The sequence below is a fragment of the Coffea eugenioides genome, chromosome 11 (assembly GCF_003713205.1).
Source record: "Coffea eugenioides isolate CCC68of chromosome 11, Ceug_1.0, whole genome shotgun sequence".
Taxonomy (NCBI): domain Eukaryota; kingdom Viridiplantae; phylum Streptophyta; class Magnoliopsida; order Gentianales; family Rubiaceae; genus Coffea; species Coffea eugenioides.
This window is the reverse complement of record NC_040045.1, coordinates 23,902,634-23,917,464: the sequence shown is the minus strand read 5'-3', so window position 1 is coordinate 23,917,464 and position 14,831 is coordinate 23,902,634. Positions and strand designations below refer to the sequence as shown.

General features: G+C 35.7%; 2 protein-coding genes across 3 annotated transcripts; one reads left to right on the top strand and one right to left on the bottom strand.

Moving 5' to 3' along the window:
• Positions 1 to 985: 985 nt before the first annotated feature.
• LOC113754026 (aspartate aminotransferase, mitochondrial) lies at positions 986 to 6,357 on the top strand. 2 transcript variants are annotated; one of them, XR_003465121.1, is made up of 11 exons: positions 986 to 1,242; positions 1,680 to 1,765; positions 3,213 to 3,419; positions 3,568 to 3,673; positions 3,797 to 3,901; positions 3,987 to 4,159; positions 4,705 to 4,864; positions 5,431 to 5,526; positions 5,609 to 5,703; positions 5,800 to 5,925; positions 6,012 to 6,357. XR_003465121.1 is itself a non-coding variant. In XM_027298338.1 (10 exons), exons 1-10 carry the CDS (start codon positions 1,081 to 1,083, stop codon positions 5,870 to 5,872), a joined length of 1,263 nt encoding a protein of 420 aa, XP_027154139.1. In that variant the 5' UTR covers positions 986 to 1,080; the 3' UTR covers positions 5,873 to 6,357. The 2 variants fall into 2 exon arrangements, 1 of the variants encoding a protein (XP_027154139.1); XM_027298338.1 differs by having other exon boundaries at positions 5,800 to 6,357.
• A 1,648-nt stretch (positions 6,358 to 8,005) lies between these two features.
• Positions 8,006 to 13,561, bottom strand: LOC113751423 (shaggy-related protein kinase eta-like). The gene is made up of 12 exons (XM_027295437.1): positions 13,341 to 13,561; positions 12,164 to 12,256; positions 11,848 to 11,907; positions 11,487 to 11,762; positions 11,325 to 11,399; positions 11,192 to 11,248; positions 10,323 to 10,463; positions 10,159 to 10,209; positions 9,978 to 10,073; positions 9,793 to 9,876; positions 9,496 to 9,597; positions 8,006 to 8,517 (listed from the first exon to the last, which is right to left on the bottom strand). Exons 1-12 carry the CDS (start codon positions 13,521 to 13,523, stop codon positions 8,422 to 8,424), a joined length of 1,314 nt encoding a protein of 437 aa, XP_027151238.1. The 5' UTR covers positions 13,524 to 13,561; the 3' UTR covers positions 8,006 to 8,421.
• Between the last annotated feature and the right edge of the window lie 1,270 nt (positions 13,562 to 14,831).

Below are 14,831 nucleotides of genomic sequence, written 5' to 3'. Positions count from 1 at the left end.
GATACCTCATATTTTGAACGAAATTGTAAAGGTGATGGAATCCGTTAAAATTAACAAGTGCGGACGAAATGACAAACCCTGATATAACTAAGCAAAAGGCATTTCAACAAAATCATTTGTTTTATTCTTTGGAGAAAGAAAATTGGGGGTTAAGGGGTAGAACATGTATATTTGTTAAAAATTATATATAAAAAATTTGTTTTTAGATTCTAATAATTCATTTCTGTTGATTTCAAAGGATTCCGTCGCCTTTATAATTTAGTTTAAAATATGAGGTGTCGTTTTGTACGTTTTGAAATCGCAAGAGACTTTTCTGCATATTAAGTTTACCACAAATGCTTTTTTGTTTTTTACCTTTTTTTTTAATGGTACTAGTGCAACTGGTCTTTGCATTCTCCTGAAACAACTATCAAGAAAATCAGCAAACATTTGTAAATTGGAGTGGTTTAACTGGAAATTCTATAAGCCTGCCCTTAGATTTTATTAGTACAAGTTATTTGCTAGTTACTAATCATCCATTTTCAGAAGTATGTGTTAAAGGTTTTCATTGGCCAATGAGTTCTTGTGTAACATTTACTGCAAACACACTATCTGTAAAAAACTAAAACGAAAGTCAACCTAATACAGCAACTTTCTTGGACTCTCAACAGGCTAAATTTCTTTTCTTTAAAAAAAATTACATTTTTCAATTGTACGGAGAAAATGCATTTTTACTCTTTTTTTTGTAATAAGAAGACTGTTTGTGTTTAATCGGATAAATATAATTTGAAATTGACTCTATTTATCCGATTAACCGAAGCAGTTTGCGGTTAGAAAAAAAAAAAAACAAAAACAACTTTTGACCCCCAAAAAAAATTCAGATAAGTCCACATGGGACAAATCCAGTTACGTCATCTAATTACAGCGTCCACTTTTTACGAGGCACCTGCTGACATAAAAAAAGCTTACTTAGCCAAGTCGTTCACTCCCACTGCACAGTACACCCTCGAGTAGGTATATATACCAATATTCTCACGCACTTCTCCTCGATTTCTTCACCTTCTCTGCGTGTTTCTGCTTCTCTTGTGCAAAATCTGCGATATGGCGTTCCGGAGGATCATTTTGGGCCAAGTTGGTCGTGTCGGAGAGCGATCGATGTCGTCGTGGTGGCGAAATGTCCAGCCAGCTGCTAAGGATCCGATTCTCGGAGTAACCGAAGCTTTCCTCGCTGATCCGAGTCCGGATAAAGTGAACGTCGGAGTTGTAAGTTTGCTCCCTGGAAAAAGGAGGAAATGAAGAAAAAAACTCTCCTTTGTCTGAGAAATGATAAGAACGTGACGGCAGTTTCTGCTGTGTTTGTTTCAATTTTATGAATTTCCTTTTTTTTTGTTGTCTGATATCGAACAGTAAATTTTTTATTTATTTATTTTTTTTTATGATTTGGCTCCGTTTGGTTCAAGTTGGTCCAAGTTCGAGGTTGCTCGGATTTCAGCTGAATTTTGGCCTTTTTATGATTTTTTAAGTTATTCAACAATTTTTTCTTTTGGTTCAATTTTTTGAATTTATTGTAGAATAGTAGTTCTTGTATTTAGCTGCATGTTTTATGTCGATGTTTTCTGAGAATTTCAGCTGAATTTTGACTTTTTTTTTCTTATCGTTCTTGGATTGAAATTTTGATTTTGAATTTTTTGTTGTTGAAGGGAGCTTATCGCGACGATAATGGAAAGCCGGTGGTGTTGGAGTGCGTGCGGGAGGCAGAACGGAGAATTGCGGGTAATCTCAGCATGTGAGTACTGTAAAATTGTAAGAGTAGTGCGTGTTATTTATATCTGGTACAATTTCCGGAGCTTGAAGTAAAATTTGGTAAAAGAGCACTAATTAAGTTAAAAGAATTTCTAATCTATTTATATGTAGTTTTGGTAAATATGTTTTCATTTGCTTAATGTGAATGCTAAATCATCTCGGCTGAATATTTAGTAATTTCCTAAACTCAAACAGTGTTTTTTCTTTTTTCTGCAAGTGACAATCTTTGTGTTACTTACAATAATATCGCTATTAGTATTCCAAATAAAAGACTTGATTTTTTTTTCCGGTGACAAGGTTATACTTGGTTCCCATAATGAATTTAAGCAATTGACTTTGAATTAAGTTGGAATAAAAATATCAATATTTGAGTAGATAACAACAATGTTATATATATCATGCCTCGACATCATTTTTAATCGTCATTTAAAGCTAACAACTTTTGTTGAATAACTTTCGTACTTTATGAGTTCTATATAGTTACTATGTCTTGGTAGCTAGTGGTCGAGCATGCTGACATTGGTAGGGTCGTAAATTATTTCTATCTTTCATTTTTAAAGTTGCAACTTTGAATTGGTCCAGTATTTTATGGTGGTCCAAATTCCATAAATCTTTTTATCTTTTTATCCTTGCTGGATCCACTTGCAATATGATTCTCCTGGTTTTTTTTAGTGCGTTTTCAGCAAGATATATCCACTTTTCCCTAATTGGAATAGACTCCCTCTTGGAGATTTTTTTATCCAATTACAGTGATGTGAGTTTAGAATCTTGTTCTTGATGGTTGTGTTGGATAGAATGGGTGAAGTTGCAAATGAGAATTGGAAAGAAGGAAGAATATAATTATTTGGTGAAACATCAAAGGGGAAACAAAAAAGGTAAACAAACTTCTATAACAGTCAATTTCAGTTACATGTGAATTATTAAGGATATTTTCCAAATGATTTGCATCGCTGGATAGGTTTTCTTTGATGTTCTTATAGTTCTTTATCCTCTATTTGGGGCAATAGACCAAGCATTGGTTGATTGATAAATACGTCGGACAGAACAATATATTTAGTGCTTTACAATCTTTTTTCTTAGTTGCCTGGTCTTCCAAGTTAATAGCTTTCCTTCGAAAAAGCTCTTTGGGGCCTTTTTTGACAATATTAAAGCTAGAATTATTCAAATGAGCAATCCTCTAATATCTGTATGAGATAAACAGGGAATCTGCTAATGAGTAGAATTTCCAACTTCCAACAGTATTTCTATGCTCTATCTATCCAATTATTCTGCTCTATTAATTTATACACTTGTGTAATTAGTGCTGTGAAGTCCTCACAATTCAAGTGTCAAGAATGCTATGAGGCACACAATGAATTTCATCTTAGTCTTGCACAATCATCCTTTAGCCTCATTTGGTTGAAGGGGAAATGACTATTCTAGCTTTTCAGGGAGTATCTTCCAATGGGAGGAAGTGCAAAAATGGTCGAGGAAACACTAAGATTGGCTTACGGGGAGAATTCTGACTTGATTAAGGATAAGAGAATTGCAGCAATACAATCTCTATCTGGGACTGGTGCATGCCGAATTTTTGCAGAGTTTCAAAGGCGTTTTTGTCCAGATTCACAAATTTACATTCCGGTCCCTACCTGGGCCAAGTAAGTGCTGAAGTAGTTGTCCTCTTAACAGATTGGTGGCATTTCATTTGTGCTTTATGATTACTCAATTGAATACTTAGGTAGTTATTCAGGATTTTGCTGCTTTTCTTAGTGTTCTTTTCAAGATAATAGTCTGAGGTTTTGGCAGTCATCATAACATCTGGAGAGACGCCCATGTCCCTCAAAGAACTTTCCACTATTATCATCCAGAGTCAAGGGGATTGGACTTTGCTTCAATGATGGATGACATAAAGGTACTTAGCAAAAGGTTGCCTCTTTTGAGTAGTTTGTGTTATGGATAGATTCTTTGTCATCAAAATGTTGTTCCTATCCTCAGCATGCGGGTATTGTTGTCATACTCTTCTTTTCTTGCACAGAGTGCTCCAAATGGATCATTTTTCCTGCTTCATGCTTGTGCTCATAATCCTACCGGAGTGGATCCTTCGGAAGAACAATGGAGGGAGATTTCATACCAGTTCAAGGTCATTGATATGTAACTAATGATTTTTTTTCTTGTCCTTTTATCGTCATGTTTCTCTTGTTAAAGAGCCATATATCTGTTTTCAGGTCAAAGGACATTTTCCCTTCTTTGACATGGCATATCAAGGTTTTGCGAGTGGTGATCCAGAGAGGGATGCTAAGTCTATCAGGATCTTTCTTGAGGATGGTCATCTAATTGGATGTGCGCAATCATATGCAAAAAATATGGGACTTTATGGCCAGAGAGTTGGCTGCCTGAGGTGAATTAGAAATTTAATTTGGCTCTGACTCTTTGATGATAATATTTTCTTTTTCTTTAGCCCTATTGACTGATATGGCTTTGTCCTTTCAGTGAAGGGCTTAATTCTTTAATATCTCATGATTTTCTAACCAATTTTAGGAAGGAATTGGGTTATATGATTAGCTTCTCAGATTGGCCATTTTTACAATCAGGAACTGAATTACAAAACCTTTTACCAGACTTCATTGAATAAGGTGAAACAAATAGGATTCATTTAAGAAGGATCTGTTTGTACTGCAAAATCTTTTGAAGCATTTGATACCTTGATTTTCAAGCTTCGTGTCACGGTTAGAAAGCATTCTACAGTAAAGCAATATTCTGGCATTCTCTTCCGTACCCAGTTTTATGGGCTAACAATGCAAACCTGGAGCATTCTCTTTCCTGTTAAAAATCCAGCATTCTTGTATATTTGCTACTGAATGATCTGTCTGGACATGAAAAATAATACAGAAACTCCATTTTTTTTTAACGATTTTCTGATGCCTGCTTTTCTGTTGACTGCAGTGTGGTTTGTGAGGATGAAAAGCAAGCGGTGGCCGTGAAAAGCCAGTTGCAGCAGCTTGCCAGACCCATGTACAGTAATCCACCTACGCATGGTGCCCTGATTGTTTCTACCGTTCTTGGTGATCCAAACTTGAAGAAGTTGTGGCTTAAGGAAGTAAAGGTAAGTTTCTGCAAAATTTATAATTTTTGCCAAGTGTTGGCTAATGTTGGCATTTTAAATAGAGGATAATCCTATTCAAGTCCAAAAATAAGAAGAAAAAAATAATTTCTTTCTGGAGTACTTTGGATGGGTCTATGAAAAGTCTCATAAGTCAAAAGAATTTGGCTTGAAGCCGAGGAGTGCAAGATCATTCTCATTTTAGGAATTGGAAGAAGACAAAATCAATATTTTTTCTCTTTCAAGTTATAATCGTCCTTCTATGTTAGTGGAGGAGGTCGGCAGTTGGTCAAAGGAGTTTAAGTGTTCTAAATATGTGGATATGCAGGTAACTATTGAGGGGAAAGGAAATTTAGTGGATTGATAGTTTAAAGACCTGGTAACGTAATCTGTAAATATGCCTATTGCATGAAGAAACAAGGCTAATATTGTTGAGCGAGTAATGATTTTAGATCTTCCCTAAGTTGAAAGTTTGATGTATGGTTGATGTGCTTTCATTTATTGATTGTCAAATTATTTATAGTTGTTGTGACTATGGTGTTGAAATTCAATAAAATGCCGGACTCCAGGGCATGGCTGATCGTATCATTGGAGCAAGAATAGCATTGAGACAAAATCTCGAAAAGTTGGGGTCATCTCTTTCCTGGAAGCACATAACGAACCAGGTTCATTTATTAAAAGACTTTTTCGCTCTTTTATATGTTATAACTCTGTTACCAATTTACCCCCATTCTGGCACAAAAACAGATTGGCATGTTCTGCTATAGTGGGTTGACACCTGAACAAGTTGACCGCTTAACTAATGAATTCCATATTTACATGACTCGTAATGGTCGTATCAGGTAAAATGTCTGCTCCTCTACTGTATCCTCCTGCTCTGATCGTTTCTATTTTCATTGCAATGTCATGACTTGTTAATTTATGAGCAACACCCGCAGCATGGCGGGAGTCACCACAGGAAACTTTGGTTACCTGGCTAATGCAATTCATGAGGTGTCCAAGTCTGCTTAGGAACTTGATACTGACGCATGTTTCAGCAATAATCCAAACGGAGGCTTTGGAAGGTTACAGGTTCTTTGTACAATTCAAGAGATTTTGGCTTTTAGGAATTTTTTGAGATTTTCTTCCAACTTTGTGATCCTAACACTAGGATGGACAAGTGAGAAGTCCTTCTTGAAGAGTTGAAGGAAAGCACTGAGGACATAAGCAACAGATATTTGATTTTGAATAAATGCCGGTGCATGTATTCATTTTATACCCTCCAACTCTGGAACTTTTGGCAGCTAGGAATCATTTGACTGTTGTAATTCAGAGGTCGAATCGAAGGTTATGGAATGTAATTTTTCCATTCATAATCAAAGATGTCACCTTCTCAAAACTCAGCAACTGAATCATTTTTTGTGTTTAGCAGGGTGATCTCACCCCCTTTTTTTCACTTGGTGTATGAACTATGAAGAACTTTAATAACTGCCAATTAAATTTTATTGCGTTTTGGATAAGTGGTATAATGGTTTGAGGAAATATTCACAAAATCTTGGGCGTGTGATTTGCAAGGGTTCTAACTACTAGATGACTTGAGCATCTCTGGTAAGAATGGGATGGCAAAAGCTCCAATTTATCAAATGGATTGACAGAACATGTACATGGAAAATGCAGTTAACTGACCAACACATAAAAAAGCTTTTATAATCTTTAGTAACGACAAAGACTCTTTTAATCTTTAACCATGGCAACGACATATTTCAAGCAAACAGAAAATTGTCTAAAATAAAAAATCCACTCAAACAAGATACACAAATTACCTTTATTATATTAATCCTGGATGAAATCTCAAAGAATCCCAGCGTTGAAATATGCGGGTGAACTTGGATGGCTGCCTCTTGAGACGCTTTCAGGGTTCAGGAATTAAATGTAGTTTGTTAGGGGCTGTGTCAGTTGGGCTTTTTACACTGATTCAAGAAACCATCATGTCTATGCTTGTTGACTGATTCGTTCCGTGGAATTAATTCCAAGTTCGTGAATTTCTTTGTTCTTTAATAGTTGATTCAATATTTTTGTTATTTTCTTTGTTCCTCACTTTTCTATATGATTTGGATTGATTTCAATTCTTAACATGCTTTTTGCCTTCATTTGGTGTTATCTAGTTTTTTCTTTTAAATTTTGCAAAACTTTTTAACACATTTGTTGCACAATAATCAATCACTTGTACTGATAGTAATTAACAAAAAAAAAAATACTATCCCATTATTAATTATAGAGGTGGCAAAATGGGCGGGATTTGCTTGGATTCAAAATGAAACCGAATCATATGGGTTTGGGTCTAATCTTACCCATATGTGTTTTGGGACTAATTTGGGCGGGATCACTTTGGGATGAATTTGGATTGATCCCGCCCAATATCCAAATCTATTTTCTATATTTTTTTTCTTTAATTCTTTTTTATTTTTTATATAACTTTAATATTTTTATTTATTAAATTTCTTTTGATCTTATCGTGAATTTATATTTTCTTTTGATTCTTGTAGACACCAAAATTTTACCATTTCATTTTATTTTTATTGTTATATATTTTTTTAAGCTGTTTAAATGAAATCATTTTCACTTAATTGGTTTTCTTTTGTAGGAAAGTGAAGAAAGGAAAAGAAAGAAAATGGAAGTGAAAAAAAATTCAGATTTTTGCAAAAAAAATAAAATTTCAGAGATGGATTTTTGGATAAATGAAATTTTTTGGGAAGATATTTGGACCCAATGGGTACCCAAGTATTTTCCAACATTTCCCATCAAATAATGAGTACAATTGGGATGCATCCCATTTTAAACCCAATATCAAATTACAATACCCATCCTGCCCAAAGTCTTTTTGGACATGGATAGCCCATTGAGACTTGAGACAAATTGCCACCTCTAATTAATTACTATTCTTCATATAACATTACTTGGGGGAGGACCAAAAATAAAATAGAAGTTTAGTTTGAGTAAACCGGGCACAGTTTTGTTTTTAGTTTGAGTAAAATGACCTATTTTTGACGGATTGAACCATCAAAATGAAAAATGCCCATAAGGTGGAAATCTATAGAAAATGACTATAAGCGTGACCCTATCACGATTGAAATCTCTACTCAACAAAAATGAAAGCCTAATACGGAAGAAAATGAAAATTTTCAATAGCACATGCAATTCTTTATAGGAATCAACTAAAGCAGCAAGTAAACAGGTTGCAATGAAAACATGACACTACTATAAGCATCTACTCCTCTCCCATTCCTTCTTCAGGAATCTGCCTAATTGGACACACATAGCATTACCAATTTAGATCCCTACATTTCTCAAATCTCTTGATCAAAACAATGTACAAAAGGGTGACACGGTTCTTCTTTGGCTAAGAAGGGTAGGCACGATCACCAAATTCAAGGTTAACTTGCAGAGAAACTATATGCAAACACCTTTTAGGGGTGTGAAAAAACGCTGCACTGGTCCAAACACCCCACCTAGATAGGTCACGGAATCATGTTTTTCTTCACATCCATCAATGCCAACAGGTTATTTGCCATTTCATCTGATTATGTCCCAGCAGGATGTGGACAGTGGCCCGTCGTTTGTCTTCTAACATGCTCTGGTATTAACCGGTTGATCAACTCAGGTGAAGCTCCAGATAACTGCAATTAGAGGCATGGTGAAAATGTATTTTGTTGACAGTAGACAAAACAGAAGTACTCCATTTCCAAATCCTTGCAATTACCAATTCAAGAGTCTTTCATAACATATAACGTTGCAGAATATTACCAAACTTCTGGTCATATAAAGAAAAGGTGTTCGCAACTGAAAGGTCCCCAATATATAGAATTTTAAAGCCAACTTCAGGTCCCAATTTAAATTATGAACAGTTTTGCAGTATCTGTTATTATGGACTTAAAACAGATTCTCACACTAGTTCAGCATAACCACCAAACGTAAAGCATCTTCTTCCTTCTGTTTATCTTTCCTTCTCTTGTAGGATTATAACAACCTAAGAAGCCTGGCAAAGGATTATAAAGTAGACTCTCTTTGGCCTTTCTAGTCACAATAAACATAATCAAATAGCACTTTTCCCATCTACAGTTCTCAAGTATCCAGAACTTAATAGATTTCCTTCTCATCACCTTCCTCCCATTTTCCTTCTCTAGACGGGTAGCCACATGGATCAGGATGGACACTAATTTCAGACTGAAAATCCATATCTCAGTTTGAACCAAATATTGTTGGCGAATCAAACAACCACCAGAAAAGTATGGTGCCAACACCTTTTATTATTTTATGATACATATCCTTTCCTTTTCTAGAAAGAGCGCAGGAGGAAAGAGAAAGGCAGCAAGTGAAAAATGGTGGGGTGAGAATTGAAATTCCCTCTAGGATGAGGAAACAAGACCCTTAATCTCTAGGTCTTATTTGAGTCTGTTGCTAGCTTTTAGGCTTTCATTGCTTTTGCTTCATCTTTATGGACTCATTAATTTTGCTCATAACTGTTATTCAAATGAATCATACATAGCTAAGATGCTTATATGAAAAACTACAGAATTCGAACAACCAGAGAAGAGATGCAGTAAAAGAATTCCAGTTAGTAGCATTGTACAGAAAAAGGTGGTTAGGAATCATACTTCCTGTTTAAAGTCGAAAAGTGTTGGCAGAGGCCGATTATTTGGGAGGCGGACATGCGGGTCACGAAGATCATCAAAGAAAGGATGAGCACAGGCTTCTAACTGCAGGAACACAGAAAAATTATTTCATGGATTTGCAGAATAATCCCATGGTCGAGAAAGAGAAACCCCGTGCTCGAAAAAGGAAAAGTAAAAGCACCAGTAACATCATTTGTAGTCATATTGCATGGAATGTCCTGCGGTATTACATAACCTTAGCATCTCTAAATTTTACAAGATGAAATCAACTAAACTTACAGCAGTACAGCGAAGACTTGGTGAATATTGAAGGAGCCGAGATGTAAGATCAATTGCTTCAGGAGGCATCCTTTTGTGGAAAACCTGTTCCACGAAAGCTTGTTATCCACTGCAAGACTTTACCTGATTACCCAGATTCTAAGGAGACCAACATTTCACCAGGTCAAAGTACAAAATTGCCATACCTTGTGCCAAGGATGAGCTTTAATTTGAGGAAACCTAAAATCAGTGTAATTTGGATTCATACAACGAATTTCTTCCCGAGTTGGAGTACCAAGGACCTAAGAGAGAGTCCAAATTAGCACAACTAATCTTGTAAAAATTTTAGCCACAAATAAAAAAATGAGCATAGATGATAGAACATACTTTGATAATCTCTACAAGTTGATCCACAGCATTTTCTCCAGGAAACAATGGCTATAATAGTGGAATATATTTAGTTAGGGGATCGAATATACTAGATGTAATACAAAGCTTTTTGGAAAAGGACAATAACTAACAAAAACTAGAATGATATCCACATAACAGACCTGACCCAAAAGAAGCTCAGCAAGGACACAGCCAGCTGACCAAATATCAATTGACGTTGTATATTCTGTTGCCCCAAATATCAGCTCAGGTGCCCGATAGTAACGAGAGCAAATATAAGATATATTAGTTTCCCCCCTGATCTGGTCACATCAAATTTTGGGCAAATTAATAGAGGTATTGAGAAGAAACTTTGCACAACTAGCAATTCCAAATCAAAGCTCTAATGATCTTGCATCACATGAGATCAGGCTGTAGTCCTTTCTCAAAAGGTGAAAACCCAACTAATGTATGAAAGAAGCAAATTGTAAAACAAATACAAAAATGAAATATAGCTCAACATGTCTCGTTTTACCCATTTTTGGAGGTTTTACAACATCACAAAAGAAGCGCCTGGGGGGGGGGGGTCATGAAAGCTGCATCACTAAATAACTCAGCATTGATAGATCATATTTTCCTACAACTAACTAAAAGAATACTCTGCATGAAGAATTAAGGCATGCTCCAAATTATACTGTATTTACTCACATCTAAATCTATTTCTTTCCAGTTCTTTCTTAAATTTGTTAGAGCTACTTCTTCCAGCATGCAGAGTTAAATACTTCCCTAATTAAGCCTTTCCTTCAGTTTCTTCAGTATGTGAGAAAACTATGTTTTACTTAAGACTTCTCCAATACATGAAATGATTTCTGTTTGCTGGACGGTACATAAGCTGTTCCAGCAAAATAAGATACTGCAAGCCGCCAAACACTTCTGACACTTCAGTAAACATTGCTTTTACAGATTTTTTTTAACCTATGGCTACAGGAAAAACAAAGGACCAAGTAAACCATGATTATTCTGAATTTCAGGCAGGTGACAGTCAACATACCAGAACTTTTGCACTTCCAAAGTCACAAAGCTTGACCTGATGGTTAAGAGGATCAACCTGGACGAAACATGTAATATATGTTGAGAGCCAAGATGCAATTTAATTTACAAATGAGGAAGTGAAAAATGCATACCAAAACGTTCTGAGGCTTCACATCTCTGTGACAAACTCCGGGAACACTATGGATATAAGCTAGCCCCCTGAATATCTGGAAAACATTAATAGCTCCATCAGTCACCATAAAATATAAGTTACAAAATTCAATATATATATACATATATGTATGTATGTAAACCTGATATGTGTAAAGTTTGACATATATGAGTGGCATCGTTCTTTCATTCGAGTTGCTGTAATGCCGTAAGACCTTGTACAAAGTCTCAGGAACATATTCCATAACCAAGTTGAGAAAGAGTTCATCTCTAGTTGTTGTGGAAAAAAAGCAGTGCTTCAGGGAAATCACATTTGGGTGATTCATCAAACGCATCAATTGCAGCTCACGGTTTTTATACCGTCTATCCTGCAAAACCTTCTTTATTGCCACAGTTTCCCCAGTTTCCAAGCATTTTGCCTGTATTCATCACGTAAGGTCATTAATTTTCGACAGTGATGTCAACACGACAAAATTTAGTAAACAAACCAGGTAAGATGTACACCTGGAAAACTATTCCAAATGATCCAGTTCCTACAACTCGTTCAGCCATGTAACTGATCGTCTGTTAAAGAAACATCAAAAGAAAACAACTAAGCTTTCCTTGAATAGTGCAAAGTATCGGTTACAATTGGTTAAAAATTCATAATCCACCATGATCCAAGAAAAGTATCCAATGAACTAAAATCAAGAAAAAAATCAACAGAAAGTTTAAGTTATGTGAAGACCTCTTAAGAGAACTATTATGTGTTTTTTCAATCTAAATTTGCATTAGGTGCAACAACACCAGAAATACATAAGGCTGAAAACCAATTACCCACCCTTTTTGGCTCCCCATTTTTGCCTCCAATTGTAGTTGAAATAATGTGACCAGTGACTGCACCGTTTCCTTCAACAACAGCTGCAGACATTTCCTACAGTGTAATACAAGCAAAGTAATCAATCAGCGAAAATAAAAAGGTCAACTGACCATCTTGCATCAACATCAGTAATCTAACTTGTTACCATAGCCAAAGCAGGTCAACTTAAAGAACAGAGGAATGCTTATGCAATGTTAATCCAGTAAATCCAAAAGGCAGAGAAAAAAAGAAAGCTATCTTTGATATAACATAAAAAAGCTTTGAAGAAAGCATCACACGCCAAGAAAGCTTGTAGCTGAAACAATAGACTGCTCATCATTGAAGGAGAATCAACCCTTGCTAACTACATGAAGCAAAACCACTTTGAGTAGATTGAGCCACAGTTTACCTCGAGACCAAGAAAGGCAGATAGTGCTATTCACAAAGATCAAGAAAGGTATCTAACTTGGAACTACCTAAGCACGGAAACCTCAAAAAATGCCTAATGTTACACACCAGGAAAGAAAAGTGCAAAAACCTGTTTAGAAAGGGAGGGGGGGGGGGGTGATCCCACAAAATTTAAAAGATTTAACAGTATATTTTTCTGAGATCCCTTCAACGGACATTCTTTTCATGTTGTCTAAATGAGCTTATTTAATCAGAAGACCCTAAAAAGTGAGGAGAAAAAGAACTTGTAAAATCTATGGCATATGAAATTGAACGCCAAGGACCCTAAAGCTCAAGAAACATCAAAATATCAGGCAGAAATTTTGTATTATCACCGATGCAGGAAATAATGCAGTAGAGAAAAATGCAGAAACCCAACAAAAATAAAAATAAAAAGATAAAATAATCAATGTTCTTAATCTCTTGGCAAAATTGAGCTGAAATCTCTGAAAAACGACGGTGGCAACAGCTCGACAACTAAAATGCCTCACAGATCGCGGGAAAATTTTTCCAGCTGCAGCACTTCCGGCGGGAGCCTCTGATCCCAATTTGAGCTAGAAAACCCAGAGATCAAGCCAAAAACGGAGCTAAACAGCTAGATCAACCTCTAAACTAGACAAAACCCACCACAAAAATGACAAAATCTTGAAAAATAACTGCAAAATCAACAGTGTGGGAGAAAAAGTCTTAGTCTTTGCTTGTTCTTATTCACCTTGTCGGAGTCCATGTCGGAACGGCGAGACTGGGAAGCGAGCTTCAAGGCAGCTGCAGCAGCCCCGGCTCCCTGGTCATGATGATGATGGAGGTGGTGGTGGGGGTGGTCCGGTGGTGGTGGTGGATTATGTAGGAGGTGCTGCTGCTGATGCTGCTGAGGTCCCAGCGGCAACGAGGCCATGTGATGTGGGAAAACAGCTATCCTTTTTCTCCGTTCTATCTTTCCATCGCATTTATTTGTTATTTTTTTTATTCTCTCTCTTTCTAGTATGTTGATACTTGATAGTAGGTATTAATTATTATACTAGTAGTTGTATGTATGACATTGGTATCTTATCTATGGGTGTACACAACCACCACTCTACACTTGTTCTTGCTGTTTTTCATGTCATTACACCTTTTTTCTATTGAAAGTAGTGGTATTCTTTTTTCTCCTTTTAACTTTTAGTGGGAGGTGAAAGGTATTGACAAGTATTGACAAGTATGAGTTGTTTTTGGGTAGAAAAGTTGAATATTTAAAGTACCATTATGTTGTGTGAAAATTTATAAAAGACAATGATTGATATTAAATTTGATATAAATTATTTGCTCGTTAATTGATCTGATCCGAAAGTAAAACAATTTAATCCCTCTTTGTCTTCTCTTTTCTTATTAGTTAAAAACCACAAATAAGATAAAAGTTGATTATCCTTTCATGTATATTTATAATTTCATGAGAGTCGAGCTAATCAATTTGAGTTCATGTTAAAAATACTATCAAATAAATATTGAACTGTTCTTGTTGTCTTTGTTATTTCAAATCATCTATTTTTAGCTGATGAAGGTGAATCACTTGCCAACTTTGTCATGCAATATCAAAAGTTTAGTTTGGAGTTTGTTTTCCTAAATCATCTTCCTTTTTGGTAATAGATAAAAAAAAAAATAACTTAAATAACATCGATTTTGTTGATAATCAATTTGCCGAGTTATTTGCAAAATGTGACTTTCAAAACTTGTTGAAAATAATATCAGACTTTAATATTATTTTTTTTACTATAAAGATACTTAGGTGATATCATAGATGATCCTATTTGGACAAAATTTAGATATGAAGTACAATATGATGAAAGTTTGTACAATACCATGATGATTGTATAAGTATAACAACCAATATCAATCTTGACGTCATTTTTTTGTTTTTTGCCCTTAAAATGCTGGTCGTTTGACATTTTTTGCCTCTCTTTCTTGACGTATACGGTTATCGTATGTATGTCAGGGTACGAACTTACCGTACTAGAGAATACGTATAAATAGAAGTAGCAGATAGGGATAAGGAGACAAAGGTGGGGATGAGCAAGACCCACGCGGCCATGGAGAGAGCGTACGGACGCGCTCCACAGCATGTGCCATGTCATATGGGAGAAAGAGTTTGTGTCTCCATGTGGGACATTATTATATTGTTTCATATCCAAGATTTTGGAATTTTCATTCCCAATTTGCAAATTTTGGG

Coding starts and splice junctions, on each gene's coding strand:
- LOC113754026 (XM_027298338.1), top strand. CDS start 1,081: ATGGCGTTCCGGAGGATCATTTTGGGCCAAGTTGGTCGTGTCGGAGAG. Junction 4,865..5,430: donor TGTGGCTTAAGGAAGTAAAG/GTAAGTTTCTGC, acceptor GCCGGACTCCAG/GGCATGGCTGATCGTATCAT. Junction 5,527..5,608: donor GGAAGCACATAACGAACCAG/GTTCATTTATTA, acceptor GCACAAAAACAG/ATTGGCATGTTCTGCTATAG.
- LOC113751423 (XM_027295437.1), bottom strand. CDS start 13,523: ATGGCCTCGTTGCCGCTGGGACCTCAGCAGCATCAGCAGCAGCACCTC. Junction 9,598..9,792: donor CAAGTCTTCGCTGTACTGCT/GTAAGTTTAGTT, acceptor GTGTTCCTGCAG/TTAGAAGCCTGTGCTCATCC. Junction 8,518..9,495: donor TTTTCGACTTTAAACAGGAA/GTATGATTCCTA, acceptor CTCTAATTGCAG/TTATCTGGAGCTTCACCTGA.